At 36.3% G+C, this 19,683-nt stretch overlaps 1 protein-coding gene across 6 annotated transcripts in view; it reads left to right on the top strand.

Moving 5' to 3' along the window:
- Positions 1–19,683, top strand: part of LOC136348342 (netrin receptor UNC5B-like) — a 256,866-nt gene that overhangs the window by 91,779 nt on the left and 145,404 nt on the right. For all 6 annotated transcript variants that reach the window (XM_066299091.1, XM_066299130.1, XM_066299081.1 and 3 more), the window contains one exon: positions 12,594–12,989. In XM_066299091.1, coding sequence (XP_066155188.1) covers positions 12,594–12,989 — 396 coding nt within the window. The remainder of the gene's footprint in view (positions 1–12,593; positions 12,990–19,683) is intronic.

Here is a 19,683-nt window from a genome sequence, read left to right as displayed (position 1 = left end):
AAGAGGACAATCGGCTCCAAAGAAGGCGAAAATCCTTTCATGTGCAGCAAAGCTGATGCCGTTAGTTTTTTGGGATGCACGTGGGGTAATTTTTATTGACTCTCTCCCTAAAGGAAAAACAATAAATGGAGAATATTAAATGCATTTATTGCAGCATTGGAGCGAAGAAATAAAAAAAAACGAATCATTTTTCGAAAAAAAAGTCGTGTTTCATCAAGACAACGCACCAATCCACACTTCCGAAATCGCGATGGCCGAAATCAATTAACTCGATTTCGACTTTTTTCCTCACCCATTCTATTCGCCAGATTAAGCCCCTTCAGATTATTTTCTATTTCCAAACTTGCACAAATGGCTCGGTGGAAAGAAATTTGCTAATAGTGAATAGGTGAAATCCGAGGTTGATGCCTATTTTGAAATATTCTAAGCTTCCTACTATAAACAGAGCGTAGGACTCATGGAACGTCGCTGGAAAATGTGTGTCAATCTTAAAGCAGACAATTTTGGAAATAACGTAGTATTTTTCAAATTTTTTTTCTTTGAGTTTTAGGTCAGGCACTTCTGGGACTATCCTCGTGTATTTCAGGCTCTCTTATCTTCTTCCAGTGGTTCCAGGCACATTTACAACAGCAAATTTTTCTTTCATGCTTTCCGCTCCTCGCCGATTTCTCGTTAAGGAAAACTGATACTCGCTACCTCTCTCTTTCTACCAAGAGTCAGTTCTTCATGGATCAATGGATATCTGCAGTTCCCAAAATGCGTAACTTTTCGGAGTGCGAGGTACGCAAAGATCCACCTCACCACAATCAAAAATGCAGAGAATATCTGTCTGTTAATTAAAAGCAGTCATTCTCCGAGATATTGGGTACTTAAGAAATCCTGTCGCTATTAATCATCACCGATTCAAAACTTATTTGCAATAGATTAATGTAATTTATCAAGCTCGTACAAATAGCCCCACGCACGTCACAACTCCGCTTTGAGCCAATGGTGATTGTTGCAGCTCTGACAATAGAAAGTGACGAAAGAATCGAAATCCAAAGGCCCCATATCGAAACGACTAATAAAAACTCTTTTGTTGAGGAATATTCATAACTGTGATGTCGTTCGATTATTATTGGTGAAAGGACGTTCATTTTGACAACGTGATGCATGCCGTAATCAAAGAACACGTCTGACGGCCAGATCGAGTAACTGATAACCGTTTTGTTTGATTTACACGGCCTGTGAATGTCAATCGATATCTCCAAATCGATTTATAGTGTTTTTTTTCCGTGAATGTTTTGACCTGGAATTAATGCGAGAAGACTTTCTTTGCTTGTCGTCACGTACAGGGCGTAGGACGAAAAGATTCTTAATAAATATTCATTGCTGATGAGGTTGACGCAACTTAATAATAGACAACTTCATAGACGAGGCGATGTCGCCCAAGTTGCGTGGATGATTTGAATTTTATTAGAAAAAAGACACGAAAACGGGCGGTTCGAACAAAAGATTGTAAACACGAGACAAAAGGGAGAAACAACGCTAGCAAGACTTGAATTTCAATTCGGAAATGAAAAAAAATTCGAAGAGGCGAAGAGACGTTTGGTGTAGTCTGCACGACGGGGCACGCCAACATCTTTTGGTTTTTCTCCTCTTTTCGAGGAAGAGGAAAAAATAGTCACCGGGAAAATCAAGACTCTTTAGATTCGATGCAGGCCTTCGAATCGAAAAACCTGAGCTTTGAATAATTTAAGTGATTTAAAGTCCTTAAGGCCGTCGCTACGCTTGAAGTCCCACCGGCTATAAATTTGCCTTCAAGGAATGCCCGGTTAAGGCACCTGAGTAATTAATTATGTGGTGGTTGCCCAAGAAATCACTCTGATACTCATGAGTCACTGGCGTGATTGTTTTCGCCCTAGTTGACTAATTTTAGTCAGAGGTTCTCCCAACATCTCCCAGTTATGTAATTTACATTTTATCACATACTAATTTGTTCTGTGCCCTGTCACCGGGCGTTTTAGCCATGTTCGCCACGCTCTTTAGCGATTTTAACAGCTTAATTACGTTTTCCGACATACCTTTTGTCGGTCGAGGCCTCGAGATTCCGCTCTTACCCGATAATCGTCTTCTTATATCACTCGGGGCGCATTCTTATATCGCCATTAATCACGACCAATGTTTGAGAAATTGCCGATGTTTTGCTCCCGCTTCTTCGTCGATAATTTATTTATTTTTTGTCGTTATGATACCTGTAATACTTAGTTCTTATAAAAGATGTTCAATTTCCCACGTAACGATAATTACGTGCTGGGAACTAATTGCCACCCCTATATCTAATTGAGGACCGAAATTTAAAACTTGGAAGGGAACACGCGCGAACAATGGATGAGACACGTGCTGTTGACAAAGAAGGAGACACATCCCTATTAACTTCATTTAGAAATGTCACAGGCCGGTCTGATGGTCTTGTGAACCAATTACTTGATGTTTGATCAGTTTTACAGCACTGAGTATCAATCATAGTTAAGGAAATAGAGGGTAAAAAATGTTCCCTTAACTTATATGTTCACATGATGCCTCAACTTGTGGGGTGGAGGAGTAGAGGTTGAAGAGTCTCGAAACGTATTCCCTCGGATTTTTATTTTTATTTTCATTTAAAGCCGATCTTTATGCCGTCTTTTCCCTAAAATAAGACCCAACCAAAAAATAGATCCGAGCATGGTACTTCGAGACATTTCTAACATAAGCTCTACCCTCAAAAATGAGCCCTAGCTAATTTCGTTAAGCGGACGAGTCGGGGAACCCCCTCTCCCGGTTTGCGTGTCGGTCAGTGGCGAACACCATTCGCCATTGATTGGTCGTGTGCTAGACGCCGTTTCAGCAGCCAACCTTTAGTTATTCATTAAATTTTTTTTAACATAAAATGAGTGCAAAAAGAAAGAGTTATTCAATGGAATACAAAGAGACAATGGCTGAAGACTCTAGAGAAAAAAAATTCACAGTTTTTGTGAGGAAAAGAAATTGAACCTATGAATGGTTTGAAAGTGGCGATCCTAGTACAATATTCTAAATCAACATGTTGATGTGGGAAATGTCAAGAAGCGTGTGGATCGGGTCGACGACCATTATCGCCTAAATTGGGAAACATTATATTTGAATGGATTGCTGACAGAAGAGCAAAGTGTTTGGTAGTTCGTAGAGTTGGTATTCAAGAACTTGTCCTCGCAATGGTACTACAGCTAGACACACCGCCAGACGAATTCAAAGCATCGCAACACTAGGTAGAAAGCTTCCTTCAGCAATATGAACTGTCGCTAAGAAGATTGACAACACAGTTTAAGTTGGAAGATAGTGATTAAGCGTGAGCTTCTTTTCCAATGTTTCGTTTATGGAATCGACTGCTCCACGTACTCACTGTCGAAGATGGTTGCTATGGTTGCATTTCTATGGATGGTCAAGCAGTCTCAAACTACCATTGATCACAAGTGTACTACTACGATCTGTATTTCCTCCGTTGATTACAAAAGTACACGCATTACATGTATTTTGGCAATTAATTTCAATGGAAAGAAAGTTACTCCTCTAATCATCTCTAAAGATGCGAAAGAGAAAATCGAACATATTTCAGGTGTTTACGTTCTTGAAACTGAAAAAGCTTGGTCAACACAAAGAGCAAGAAAAACTGGATCTATGCATTTCCACCATTCGTTTCGCACGGTCGCAAAAGAGTTATGCTCGTGTAGGATTCTGCTAGCACTCTCTGGCTCTAATGCCATGAAGATCTCCAGACTCTTGATATTACAATACATAAGCCATTTAAAGATCATTTGTGTGCGGAAATCAATGACTTCACTGAAAATAGAATAAAGAGAAATCGATGTGGAAACTTCATAAAGCCTAAACTGTAGAAAGTCGTTACTTGGGTGAAGAATGCATGGATTAAAATAACAAACGGCTGTGTTGTTAATGCCCTCCGAGCAGGCTACCTAGACAACAAGAGATCATTTGAGGAGAGCGGTATTGCTCAACTTGAGAGGTTAGTGTCAGTGATTTTACTAGAAATGAAGATGCAACAAATTGAAGCAGGAATTCGGAGTCTACAAATTCATGACAATATTTCAGAAAAACATAACGAGAATATATTTTTCGAGGATCATAGCCACTAAATAGTTTTTTTTTAACTTTATATATATATTTTTTAATAAATAATAAATAACTTTGTTACTTGAAGTTGAACAAATATTTATTATTGTGCATGAGAAATACGACATCCTTCCCAAATAAGCGGGTTTTGCAGTAAAAATTTATATAAGACTGGGCCTTATTTTCGGGGAAATACAGTACTCGTGTTCAAATTATCTCAATCCCCGAAACCCAAGAACTTTTCCTTCCAACTCCCGATTTCTCATCTTTTATCCCTTTCAACTTTCTCATTTTTATTCTGGAAAATTGGGTCGCTTGTGCAACAAGCTTTGAGACATATTTCTCGTAAACAGAAACTTCTCATATATTATAAGCATGGGATGCAATCTTCAAGAATTTTCCATCATTTTAATTGCACCAGATAGCAGTTCCCTGAAAATGTTTGGTAAACTGATGACTGATTGAGTTTCACCCACAAATTGATGCAGAGTAACAAAAGCTTGTTACGGAAGCCTTTTTGGCATACACCCAGATTCAGATGAAATGCACCATCCAGTAGCAACAATCATTAAGTCTTGTAATTTTGGCAAAATAAGGCTTCATAATAGAGTATCAAATGGTCAAAATTTCAGTAAAAACTGAAAAACGCCATAGGTTTTTTTTGTCATAGACCTTCTAGATTTTTTATTCAATTTTTAATAAATAAAATAATATTTGCATGTAAATATCAGTTAGTTTTTTTTGTTGCTGAATTGTTAATGAGACATCTTAAAATGCCCTCAGTGCGACAGCGTGGAAATTTCTCCCACGAGTTGGATTTTGACAAAGGGCGAATTATCAGCATGTAGGAGGGCGAACTTTCTTTTCGTGAAATTACCCAAAGAATGAATGGGAACCACGCTGCCATTGCGAGGATTTGCTCTGCGTGGTCTAAAAAAGGGATTCAGCGATGCAGATTTGAATAAGCCCAAATCTACTGCTTCCACTGACCTCACAACACCAAGCTTTCAGAATTGCCTTGCGTCAAAAACAAGTTGTTGGAATCAGCACTGGAACAATATCGTCTTCAGTGACGAGTGCGTCAATGATAGTCGTAGAAGGGTCAGTCAACAGCTGGGAGAAAGAAAAAATTTGCAGTTTTGTCAAAGCCGCCACCAATCTTAACATCTGTTGTTGTGGTTTGGGGTGCCATATATCTTGGTCGAGAATCTCTTGTGTCTCTTCCAGACACCCTAACTGCACATCGCTACATAAATCACGTCCTGCGGCCAGTATTAGTATCTTTCACGAAGACTTTACCACATGGAATTTTCCAATGCAAGGTCGCACAATGCGAACATTACTCGAAGGTACTTGGAACAAGCAGAATTGGAAATGCTTCCTTGGCCTGCGCGGTCACCCGATTTATCACCTATGGAACATCTTTGGAACGTGACGAGTGGCCGTCTTCGAAACTTACCGAGTCCTCCAAACAATTTGGATAACCTACGCCACCACCTTGAAATAACATGGAATGAAATACCACAGAGGAGTATTCATCATTTGTTGTAACGCATGTCACGAAGAGTACATGCCTGCATTACCGTACGAGGGAGTCACTTATTATCAACGTTTTAATTAATAAATGTTTTTTTTTAATTGAAACTCCGATCATTTGATAGTCCGCCATGAAGCATTATCGTGCTGAAATTTCAAAACTCAATTATTATTATTACTGGGTGAAGCATTTCATATAAAATTGAGGGTATGTCTACGCTTTGGTGTAATTTTTCAATATTATCTCTATTGAATAGAAGCGCTTACCAGGAAGCTAGAAGTTCTAACGCTTCATTTTATCTCAAAACAGTCCTTACCAATAACTACAAGAAAATAATTAAGTATAAATCTTGGCTGTTTTAAATTCACCTCAGTCAATGGCAGATTCCAACTGTACCGGCCTAAGGCAACCGCATAGTAGTTGGTCGGTCGGTAAATCTCGATAGATCTTCGTCGATAAATCAGCGAACTCTTTACCGACTTTCCTTAAGCGTGCATTATCTATGCGCATTTTTCCAATCTGATTAGGTTTGAGGCATTTACTACCAACCTGCAGCTTTGTTCGATCGTTTGTTTTGCAACTATTTTACAGAACCGGACTTTGAGATGCAAAAGGATTGTTTCAACAGAAAAACGACACATAACAATGACTTAGAATTTCAACTAGTTGCTCCTTCAGATGATAAATTATTATTTTAAAAACCTTTTCGTTTTTTCATCTGTATGCTCCTTCTACAGTATTTATCCTCATTTCTCAGGCCAGATTCTCTAGAATGGCGAGTAGAACCTAACCAGAAAATTACGTCATAGTGGTTTGTTAAACGGGTCTGGTATATAGGTACAAGATTTAAAAACATGAGTTATTTTGACGTCATTTTTTGATTGACATCAAAACGTTCTACATTCCAGAATCGTGAAACTGAGCGATCGTTACTTCAAGTTTGATAAATTAGTAAAAATTCACTCCATCTAAACTGTTTTCTTGACTAAATTGACCGAGCAAGTACAAATTACTATCTGAATAAACTTTCCTCCTCTTCCTCATCTCAAGAGGTGACCATTTGGAACCTGCCATTCCTACTTTTTTCTGTTCTTCTCCTATTTTTCTTGCTTAATTTTTTGACCCTTGCGGAGTTGAAGTTTTCGATGTTCCAACTTTGTAGAAAATTGCACAAATATTCTCTAGTTCCACAGTTTATTTGAAACAATTATAATAATTTTGGAGTGTCGTTGGTTGGATAACACATTCGATACACAGGAATGGAAGTTTAAACGCTACTTGTCATGTATTTATTATCTACCTTTAGAATGTTCATGATTGCGCCAATTAAAGTGTAAATAATAAGCTCGAAAGTGATCAAAAAGAAAATGGAAGGAACACTGCTGTGATAAAAAAATAAGATGTATTTTTAGTTTAAAAGTCGCGGGTGTTAAGGGGTTCTTTCGATAAATGAAACCACGAAAATGTCAATTTGGTTTACATAAAATGGACAGTACTTAACTTGCACTTATATCAAATAATGAAAGAGTTTTGGTCTAAGTAGGAAGAGGGAGAATGCTTAATTAGGCGGGTTACACACTACGATTTCGATCACACCCCGACACGACGCAGCTTCCACACGAAGAGAAGAAAAAAGAGCAAAAATTACTTCGATTATCCCTTAAGTACTAAACCCGAAGAATTCCAACCAGGGGCGCACCACCACCAACAACCCTTACCGGCTATGGCTACGCCAGATCTCATAAGTCGCGGTCATCTGGGGAATATCTATACTAGTCGCTTTTCTAGGAATATTGCAGGCCCAACAAATTGCCCATCATGGTAATAGTCCCGACCGAGAAAGCTTCCTTTGACTAGCAGCATATTCCCCAGCCAAAACGTACCCTCAGTTTTGGCCTGACGGGCCATGTGGTCTGGCACCCAGATGGTATTTTCAAAATAAGTATCGCCGTACATGGGCGTAACTTAAGGGATAAAATACAAATACATAACAAAAACCAAAATTAATAACAACAAACAAAAAATCAATAACTTAGAATCCCTAACACGGGTATATATAAATTAACGAAATTTTTTTGCATTAAATTTTATCTGCAGTATGAATATTTTGTAGCAGAAACGTTAAGGATGTCACAGAAGGCCTTTGATGAATGAAAAAAATGTTTACAAAGGACACAAAGACTTTAAAGAATGCCGAGAAGAAGTTCAAAACCAACAGCTCCCGGAGGACCATCAATATTTAACGATGAAAGCTACTTCAGGGAAATCAAAGATTTGGTACTTACAATCGTTCATTGACAATTGGACTTTGCCAAATGATACGGGCATTTCATTGGGATGAACTTTAACAATTTTAAAAGAAGTTTTGTACCTCGAATCTCGATTGAATCCAAAATTACTTTTTTTTTTGGAAAAAAGCGTAACATCGAAATTTGTCAAATAAGGATTTCTGACTACCAGGACGTTATCAAACGCATAATTACGGGAGATGAGTCTGGGGTCCATACATACGACCCAGAAATAACTTACCTATCGAGCCAATGTTATGTAAAGGATGGACCAGAACAATACCAAAGTTGCTCAAAAATCAACGTCATTCATCGTTTGCACGGAAATATTCGCCTCAAAAGGCTCAATTATGAGCAGAAAATTATTGGTTTTTGCACCACGATAATGCACTGTACTATACAGTATTAGTTCTCCGTAGGCATTTTGCTAAACACTCCTCCATATCGTTCCACAGCCACCGTATTCGCCTGATTTAGCACTGTTGGAGTTCTGGCTATACAACAAACTCAAAACATCATTCTGGGAACACCGTTTCAACGCGATTGAGGAGGTTAAAGCGGAATCGAAGAAAGTAATGAAGGCCATTCCGGAAAAAGACTTTCTTGACCGTTTAGAAGATTGGAAAAAAGGATGGCTTAAGTGTATTATGTCGGACGGGGAGTAGTTTAAATGCGATGAAATTTATTTGAAAAAATAAATAATGATTTTTTTATATTCTAAATAAATTTACCTTATTTTTTTTGTCGTAGTAGAATAATTACGACATCGAATAAATCTTGCAGTAGTTTAAGCATTTCTAACTTTTGCTCAATTAAACTTCTCATCTAATTATCGCATGACGGATCAGAATGGGTCTTCCAACTGCCATCCATTGCATTCGTCATCCCGTCATAAAAGCACTCGATGAGCTATATTGAAATAATTTGTTATTTTATCTGATATCGTACGTTTTTAATCCTGATTTGTGATTTAATACTTACTTTGTTTTTCATTATTTCATCTTAATCGGCAGTTTATGTTTCAAGCAATTATCGAAATTTTGTGTTGTTGAATCACGAAGGCGTGAGATGAATCCCTAAATGAGCGTTTAGACGGGTAGTGAACCACGACCGTGAACCACGCTTTCGTGGGACACGAAAGTATCAAACTATCATTCGTGAAATAAGAAAATAATCCACAAATATCAAATCGTTTACACGGGTCGTGAGCATGGCTTCCTCTAAGAGTATACTAGAAACTATTGCAGTGATGTACCTAGATCTTACCACATTGACTTTTATCACACCATGGTACTCTTGGAAAGATAAAAAAAAACAAGGCAGCGTAAATGGTTGGTAAGGAACTGGATTGTAAAACGAAACATATTCAGGGCTACAAAAACTCTTCCATTCTTTTAAATCCCTCATTTGTAGGGCCCCATATCGAAGATTTATTTCTATAACTCCAAAAGTTTCGAAGCCGCTCATGCGTGACTCACCCATGTTGATTACCTTTCCATGTCTGAGGTACGATCGTGATCGTCTTTCCTTTCGATTCTTCTTTCTCGAATGTACTGTTCACACGAGGCGTACCCCACGAAAGCGTGGTTCACGCTCCTGCTCACTACTCGTGTAAACGCTCCTTAAGGGATGATTTTCCTAAAATGCGTTATATAAGAAAACAACGATCAGAGCGCTCGTTTGTACAGGGTGCGCACGCGAAAAGCCTCATTCCCCTGTAAATTTTCAATATATTGAAATAAAAAATTTCTGTTTAACAAAAAGTGTTTGAAAGTTCATGTCATTTTTCAAGAGAGTCAACAGTTTTATAGAGGGTGTTTAATAAACATTTGCCAACCCAATATCGCATTTTTTGAAAAATTAAGCATAACTTTTTTTTTAAATATTTAAATTCTGCGTTTTATTACGAATTCAACGATATATATATATATATATGTCGTACTTCAAATCTTAAAATTTTTGAAATAATTACAAAAGTTTACTCCCGTTCAATATAGTTCGATGGTGGTTTTCTACAAATATATCCTGATTAGCTACAAAAATTATATGACTGATGTGGTCATTAGTAGTCATGTGTTAGACAATTGTTATAGAGTTTTTCAAAATTAAATTTAAAAGTTTATTGCATTTATAATCAATATTTTCTATGAAAAATTGAATATACTGAAGATGAAAGATACCAAATTTTCTCAATTTATTTAAAATATGAAAAAACACTGCTTCAAAAGGTATTTTTTATGTTTCGTATATTCTAAACTTAAAAAAATATTTATTTTTTAGCTCAACGGGAGTATGCTCTCGTACGTCCTAATAGGAATACATCAAGAAGGAAGACATTTAAAAAAATTGAAAATAAAATGCAAGAAACAAAGTCTTTAAAAAACAAAAAAAGAACAGTGCTAATTAATATGAAGAGGAATCAGAATTCTAAACTATTATAGGCAAAATCTTAATGCCTCTTTATGGATGGAAGTTCCCAAATGAATCTATTTAGAAGACTACTACATAAAGTTTTAAAAAAGAACAAAATGTTTACAACTGTCCAAGTATTTACGATATTTATATTTAGAACAGATTAACTTTTTGCAACTACATGTTAAATCGGTTGAGAGACAATACAAATTTATTTAAAAAAAAATGATGAAAAGTTGATTTTCGACTTCTGGTGTGTTGAACAGACCAAATGTGTGCACTTGAACCAGCTGCAATCCAAATTTAATAAAACAAGTAAAACTTCAAGGCAGAACAAATTTTCACATGTGGTGTGGCATTATCAACAATAAAATTATTGGGCCAATTATTTTCGATGGCACTTTGAAGAATCAACGGTTTTATGGATTCTTAAATGAAGACTTTTTTGATTTCACTGAAAATTTACCTCTTGATGAGCGTCATGAAATTATTTGGCAACAAGATGGCGCGTCACCATATATAGCGCATTTCTCGTGCGCGATTTCCTAAATCAGGAATATCAAGAATGGATAGGAAGAAATGGAACAATACCATGGCCATCAAACAGTCCCGACCTGACCTCGTTGGACACCTTTTCATGGGGATATCTAAAAAACGAGATATTTGGTAGAGAATTGGATAATACATCAGATGCGATGAAAAAAAAAGTACAAAATAGAATAAATCATATCATTCGAAGTTATACAACAAAATGCAAACAACATTTGGAAGAAAGATATCGATTATGTGTTGCACATGGTGAATGAACTTTTGCTAGTATTTGTGAAATCAGAACAAAGACAAAGGAATAAATTTATGCTGCTTTATTGTTATTGTATTCAATTTAATTTAATTTTAATTTTAATTCTAATTAGTAATATTAATCATACTCCTGTTGGGCTAAAAAGTAAATATTTTTTTGGTTTAGAAAATACGAAAAATAAAAAATACCTTACGAGGCATTTTTCCCATATTTTAAGTGAATGGACAAAATTTGGTATCTTTCTTCTTCAGTATATACTTTCCATAGAAAATATTGGTTATAAACGCAATAAACTATTAAATTAAATTTTGTTTAGCTATTGTTCTAATTTAATCTATGACAAAACAAATGACTGCTCCTGACCGCATTAACCATATTGTTTTTATAGCTAACCAAGATATAATACATTTATAGAACGTCATTGAATTATGTTGCATCGAAGTAAATATTTGTAAATATTTCAAAAATTATAAGTTTTGAGGTATGACGTGTATATTGTTAAATTCGTATTAAAACGCAGAATTTAAATGTGTAAAGAGAATAATGCTTAATTGTTCAAAAATGTAATATTAGATTGGCTCACGTTTATTAAACATCTCGTACAAAACTGCTGATTATCTTAAAAGACTACATGAACTTTCAGGTAATTTTTGTTACAATTTTTTTCTATTTTAATATATATTGAAAAGCCAGAGGGAGGGGGGTACTTCGCGCGTGGACACTCTCTGCTTTGTCTCTCTCTCCGATCGGAAAACGGATGTCTGATTTTTGTTTTTTTTTTTTTGCATTTTAGCGTGGTGAAAAGATTTCGATTTCGCAAAGATTCCCGTTCCTAACTATATGACAATCAGTTCGTGTGGGGTTTTTCCTCCTCCTTCAAAGACAAATTGCGTCAAGTCAAATTAAAATGTTTTCTGCGTCATGTGGTAAAACGGTTCCCGTTTTTTTGGTTTATTACCGCCGACCGCGTTTTTAATCCGACACCCGATAATATTTTTCCACATTTCCCCGTAATCACGTAATCATAAATTACGGGCGCCATCCGCTGCCGCTAATTAAAAAGGGGAAACCGCGCGTTCGCATAAAATTTGACAGTTGATTAGGGCCTCGACGAACGGTGTGAAAAATGTTCAACTCTCGCTTTCGACTGTCATTGATTTTCCACGTATATATATATATATATATATATATATATATATATATGCGAGTGAATCTCTGAAAATTCCAAGTTTATCCGAACCCGAAAGCAGTTTACAGTCCCGCACAGCCGGCAAGCACGCCTGCATAATTAGGAAGATTCACATATCATTGCAGGAATCTGATGACATGATTCCCTTAATTACCTTAATTTATTTGCCAAGATGTACGTCTCAGATAAGCTATTTACGACCCACCATGCAACAATTAATGTTCCTTTAATTTGCAGACTCTCCGTTGCTCGAAGAAACCTCCAACAGCGCTTCTACTCCGAAACCGACGCCCCCCGAACAAGACGAAAACCTCCTCCTCAATACAGACCTCCCTATCTTTTTGGCGGAGCCTCAAAATGCTTTTGTGGTGAAAAACAAAGTGGCTACTTTACATTGTAGAGCTGCGCACTCGTTGAGGGTCTACTTCAAGTGTAATGGAGCTCGAAACGTAGAGGCGCAAGACTTTCAGTTTGTGGACCCGCAAACTGGAGTTAGGATTATGGAAGTGGAGGCTAATGTCACCAGGGATATGGTGGAGGAGTTTTTCGGGAAGGAGAAATTCAAATGCGAGTGCTATGCCTGGAATGGAAAGGGGAGCATCAAGAGTCAGCCGGCTACGGTGGAAGTTGCATGTAAGTTAGAATTTTGAAAACTAGTCATGTGTTCAAACTTATTCACTTGTGTACAGGGTGTTTCGTAAAGATGCAGACAAACTTTCAAAGGATGTAGGGCTCATAAAAAGTTGTTGATCGAATAAAATTATTGTTTATAAAAAGTTTTGCTTGTTGAGAAAGTGAATTTGCAATATAAACATTTTAGATTAGATGTACAAAGTGTTAATAAATTAGGAAAACATAAAAATGTTTCAAAATAGGGGCACCATTATTTATCATTTTTACCAAAAAATTTACGAAACAATGTTGAACTAACAGAAACTTTAAATACCAATTTTGGAATGAAAATTCGAAAGTATTAAATTAAATTACATGGTTAAAAATTATTTAACATCACTACCTGCCACCTCGACACACTTTTCTGCTGACTTAATCAATTTACTGTACATTTTACCAATAATTGGCGGCACCCTTAGTTCATCTATTGCTCATTGTAAGTGCTCTTTTAATTCTTCCCTATCACGTGGCAGATCATTCGTATAAACCTTTTGTTTTAAAGACCCCAAAGAAAAAAGTCCAACAAAGAAAGGTCAGACGACACAGCTCGATCACAGATCAGGCCAAACGTCCCTATTCACCTTATGTCAAAATGATCATGTAACCATTGTCTGACCAAGGCTGTGTAATGAGCAAGACATCCTTCATGTTGCCAAAACATGTTATTACGTACTTTTGATTCTAAAGTATTAAGAAATGGTAAAATAAATGTTTTCAAAATGTTCAAATACACGTGTTGGTTTAAATTGCCCTCTATAAAATATGGATCAATGATCCAATTCAAAAAAATTCAACACCAAACATTAACTTTTTGGTAATGTTAAATTCGTTTGTTTATTACATAATTGAGATTCTCAAAAGCCCAATGACGACTATTTTGGGAAGATACGTGCACGTTTGTGCAAAATGTGGATTTATCGATAAAAATAAATAAATCTGTGAAATTTCTTTTTTTCAAAATTGGTTTTATCTATCCATAAACAAAACTCTAAACGTCTCTTCATCTTCGGGTTCAAGTTTATACTGCAGTTTTTGGCTTAAAAAGATTAATCTTGTTTTCTTAAGAAATTGTGTATAATTCGCTTTTGCTTAAATCCACAATTTTTGCTTCCTTAAACATAATTTCGGGTTATCCGAAACTGGCCCTATTGCTAATAATCTAGATGCATCATTTTCGTCGTATATTTTCTTAGATTTTTTCAAATTTATCACCGATCCAGTTTCGTTGAATTTTTTCACTAATTTTAGCAATGCTTTTTTCGATACAGGCCTATTAGGAAATTTTTCGTGGAAAGGATCTATATCGTATTGAAAAGACACATTTCCAATACCGTAACATTGCATTTAATAAATACGATCTTCTTTGCTCAACAATTTTGAAAAAGCTGTCTCAAAATCAATACTGGTCGATATTAAATAAGACGTTATGGATTTTGACTTTAATATCACGTCATCAATGGACTCTCTCGATTTTTTTGTTAAATAGAAATAATGGTATTTTTATCTTGAAGCATTTTTGTGTTGCCCTAATTTATTAACATTCTTTACATCTCATTAAAAATGTTCGTATTGCAATCTCACATGTGCAACAAGCAGAACTTTTTATGAAGAATGACCTTTTGTAGTAAAATGAATAATCTATTTACTGTTGTGTGTTATATTCGCGGACACGCTGTATAAATAACCTAGTACAGGGAGTTGAGGAACTGACAAATTGGGCTGTTCCTGTGTTTGGTAGCTGTTCCCCCTGTAGTATCGTAGTAGTAGCAATGATATTTTCGAAGGCTTAGCCCGTATGCAATGATTTAGTAAGTCTCTCTTCAGGAAATCCAGAAATAGTCTCAACTGTTTGTCATCAAATCAGAACCGTGTGAACAGACACACGCAAAACGGAATCCTATAGCCAAGAAGTTAAACGTGCTCTCGATTACATCCTCTGGCGTGTATATTTTTCGATTAGAACGTTAGTCAACAAAACCACTGTTTATCAACATAGAAAAGCGACACATTTATAAATAATCCCCTGTATCATCTTGGAGTTCATTACGCGCCATCGTCATTTATAAGAGAAACAACAAAAAAGCGATCCGTTTTATCGACACCCATAAGCAAACTTATAAATCTGGCTGCCACCCAAGACGCCCGTTCTTCTTTTCCGGGGGCGTTCGACGATGAAAAATTGCGATTCAGAAATCGAAGCAGAGCTTTTCACAACTATATTAATATACCAAATGCATTACTTTAAGATACAAAAGGGCAAATATCCTAAAAGCTCCGGTAAAAGCGGCGATTTGTATCCGTATTTATGGAAGCTGAAATTCTCTTGTCTCAGCCCTAGCTCGGGAGTTCTCTGAGCGCGAAAATAAAGTAAGCGGAAGTACAAAGACAAATTGGAGTTTCACACCTCAACTAACTCAGCTGAATGTTTCCATTTTATTCAAAAATTTCACGCTCAACACTTCTTTTCCCATCGAAGCGCTGACCTCAACTACGAAATGTTGCAATTACGATCATCAAATACATTGAAGAGCGGAAATCTAAAAATATTTTCCGAGAATTCTCACTATTTGCATACCAGTTGTTTACGTGTTTATTCATAGGATGTTAAATGATTCCTTCACACGAAGTTGAAATAACCGATTATATTATTGGCAGTTAGGGCTCAAAGCTTTTGATCCGTGCTCTGTGTATTTTCTTAGATAGTCGGTCTCAATCGTCCTAAATTTTGTGTCCGGAAATGAAGAATTGAAAAAACATTCAGAAATTGTGTTTGGAATTATCGCGTTTTGGATCGGTGCCAGTTTTTGACGATTCCATCGATGAATCTCCAGTGTAGGCATCGATAAAAGTCAAAATATCACTTACCTCCTTGTACGAATACTACATCGTTGATGATCGAACAAGGAGAAAAAAAGGGAAATAATCAAAGGAAATAAGTGAAGGAAAGAGGCTTTAAACTAGCGGAAGGTGATCTCGACGAAAAGATCTTGCCGTGTGACCAAAATAATCAGCTCAATTTCAACAGTTCAAAATTTGTTTCGACGTCAAAAAGGTTCAATTTGTAGAGAAAATATTCATTTCCGGAATGCGACTCCTTGGGCTGGAACCTTTCTTCTGAGCCTCGACGACGTGGCCTGAATGTTAAACGCAGCCTTTAAATATACATTTTAATGGAATATATGGAAATATCGTAATTTCTGGAACACTGATTCGTAGACAGACTATCTTATTTCAGTACTCATATTTTATTTTAGTAACTGACATCGCTGCAATTTATGGAAAGGGCGGTTTAAATACAGGGCTTGGAAAATGTATTGCAACTGGTTTATAACTTTCATAAACCTCATATTTTTTAAACAGGCTTAAACATGTTTACATTTCATTTTAAAATAGATATTTAATGCATTATTTTCCACGTTCACATTTTTCACCCCTCTCCAGCGGCCCCTACTAACTTTTTATTTTCAAATGCAAAGGTACTCATCGCAGTACGTAAATTGAATGAAAGGTAATTCAACGAGGAATACAATAGTATGCTCAGAACTAAAATTGGGTCTACAATTTCCTTAAAAAATATAATTATTAGATGCAAAATAAAGTAACTCACTATTGCATTAAACAAAATTGAAATTCCTACATTAAACGTTCAAATTGGGCTTCAGTAACAAGTTGGTAATGAGTCAGTCGTTCCTCGAACTCTGTTATGCAATTATCCAGTCTAGCTTCTGTTATTAGTTCTAATTCTGTTCGAATTCTAAGACCTAAATGATCTAAATTTTATGGTCTATTTTTGTAATCGGGACATTTCAAATGACCCCCTCCTCCCCAAAAAAAAACCTAGGGGCGAAAGATCTGGAGATCGTGGCGGCCAGTCTATTGCGCCTGTTCTCCCGATCCGCCTCCTAGGGAAAATCTCGCCAAGATACCCTCTCACAGCCATTGCATGATGTGGTGGTGCACCATCTTGTTGGAACCACATATCATTGGTTACTTGTTCCTCATCTTTTCCAGGAAAAATTGCGGCGATTGATGTAACTATTTCATTTTGCAATAATTTGCGAGTATCACGCGTTGTTTAGGTTCCCCTCTATAAAAAAATGGGCCGATGACCTGGCGGCCGTTTCATACATTGAGTTTTCGCGGATGTTGTGTCTACAGATTCTGCATCTAATGGGGATTGTCGGTAGACAAATAATGACAATTACGTGAATGAATAGATTCATTTAGGTAGAGCGTTGCTTCATTCGAAAACGAAATTCTAGAAGAGAAGCTATTATCCTGAGTACGTTTTTTTACATCAACTTAGAAAATTCCTTCCTGCGATCAAAATCATCATGTGTTAAATCTTGTGTAGCGGAAATTTTGGATGGATGAAATTTTCTCGTTTTAAAAGATTGTTTACTGATTTTAGAGACACATCAAATTCATCGGTTAGTTTGTTGAAAATCTTTATTAATCCCACAAACTACGCTACCATCAGTGGTTGGGTCTGGATATTTCTCATTGAATGTGCAACGCACCTGTTCGTAAGCTCTTTTGAGATCTCTGTATCCCCTCAAAAAATAAATAAAATTTCAATTCTTTGCTTCTCAGCAAAACAATCCACTTTTTTTATATTCTAATTGCGGTACATGCGTAATAACTGAATTCAACTACTGATTCATTTCATGAAAACCAAAATATTTTGTATCTAAAAGTTGTTTCCATTGAAGACGATTTGGAATTTTTACGCGTTATTGTCACTTTTTCACTCTCTTCTAAAGTCATACGAGAATGGTTTGTCTATCTAGGAAGCAAAGATTAAAATTTTTAATCTTTTTACGAAATGGGCTTTGTTCCATCTTTTTTTCAAGGAAGCTGTAGTTCCAAATTCAGTTCTGAATATATCGTTGTATCCCTTCTTAAATTACCATTCTTTTGATACACTAAATTGGGAACCTTTCCATTTGAAAGTAGAAAGTTAGTAAGCGTAGCCGAACAGGGGTGAAAAGTTTCAACATCGCAAAATGGTACATTAAATAAAATTATACGCGTTTAAGCATTTTCTTTAAATATCGGGTTTATGCAAGTTATAAACGTGTTATAATACTTTTTACGGGCGATAATAGAAAACAGCAATTTTCAACCAGAAAATCTTTTTTGTCACATTAAAAGCATTTGTTCCGAACTAACTTGAACTAATTTGTTGAGCAGAATTTTTATTGCGACACGATTTTTAACTTTTGCATGATGATATTTATTCAGCTCGGAGACCTCATCATATTTAAAAAAAAAATACGTTCCTGCCTCTCCTTGGTGCTGCGATTGCAGTGATCTTTCGCTTCACGCTGTTGATTAAGATGCGTATTGAGAGGAGATTTACCCTGACCATCTTTAAATTTCCCAAGTGGCATCGACCTTCGGACAATCGGAATAAAGCAAATGTCTCTAATTACATATCTCAATGAATAATACCTCTTTTCAGGAATATATTTGGGTCAACGATAAAACACCACGTTCATATTTAGAACACGCCAATATTCGAATCTTTTCCCAGTAGTCAAGTTTTCGTAATGGTATGTCAATGATCTCGGGGATTGGGTGTGCGTCGAAGTATAACCAGAACTGATTCGAGAAAAAGAAATATGCTGAGGCATCTTTCTTCGATCCGTCAAAGGCTTCTGACTGTGTAGTTCCTGACCTAACTGTATGCTAACTGACACACAATAGTGCGCTGTTATAGTCGTCAGTCAACATCAAAGTTAATCGACTTTGGTAAGGAGTCCTTCTCCATCCAAGGATTCCATCTGCGGAACCGCGGTCGGTATGTGTCCCTTGCTGAGCACCATTCTGACATTGCAATGGTTCTGCATGTGGTGCCGCAGAGTTCAGTTTTGAGACCAATTGCTTTTCCTCTCTATGTTAATTACCTTGCAGGCATCATGACTAATGAAAATGTCGAACTGGTATTGTCTAAATACCATAAATAGCCGTAGATAGTAGAATAGGGTTTAAGATTTTATCATTGATTTAGTTTATCCAGAGCCTCTTTTTCGTATGTTTTAGGGAACTTGGAATATTGAACGTAAACTATTGGAGAAAATAGTACAATGGAGGCCATAATTTTAGTATAAAATCTACTGTCGTGTGTGATCTATTGTTGGCCTTACTTCAGCGGATTTTCATTATGTAAAATTGCGTATACAAACAGGCCGGACAGCAGTAACATGGGCGAAAATTTTGGATAAAAATTAAGAAAATTTTGATTGATTTGTAAGCTCTTATTGGAGGATTTAAATAATTTCTAATGTAGTTGAGAACATGAAATCAAGGCGAAAATCAATCGCGTTATGATTTTTTCTTGGATTTCTTTAAGATGATTTCAGTTACTTATGTCGAACGTCTGTTAAAACATACATATGGCAAAGGACAGTATTAGAGAATGACCAACGGGTATGAGAAAGATGACGGAACATCTAGGAGTTGAAAAAACAGCTAAATGAAATCCTATTCTCCTCTGTAAAATGTCTAGTTTGCAAACAATAGCTGAACCATTCCCAGATGTAATTTCCTTTTTTGCAATTTGAAAGAAAACCCATTACACCATATTATTCACAGATAAACATTTCTCCATATGGAGATCGAGTTCCAAACAGTCACTATTTACATCTGTAAT

Source organism: Euwallacea fornicatus, chromosome 2 (genome assembly GCF_040115645.1).
Source record: "Euwallacea fornicatus isolate EFF26 chromosome 2, ASM4011564v1, whole genome shotgun sequence".
In the NCBI taxonomy this organism is placed as follows: Eukaryota; Metazoa; Arthropoda; class Insecta; order Coleoptera; family Curculionidae; genus Euwallacea; species Euwallacea fornicatus.
This window is presented reverse-complemented; position numbering and strand designations above follow the sequence as displayed.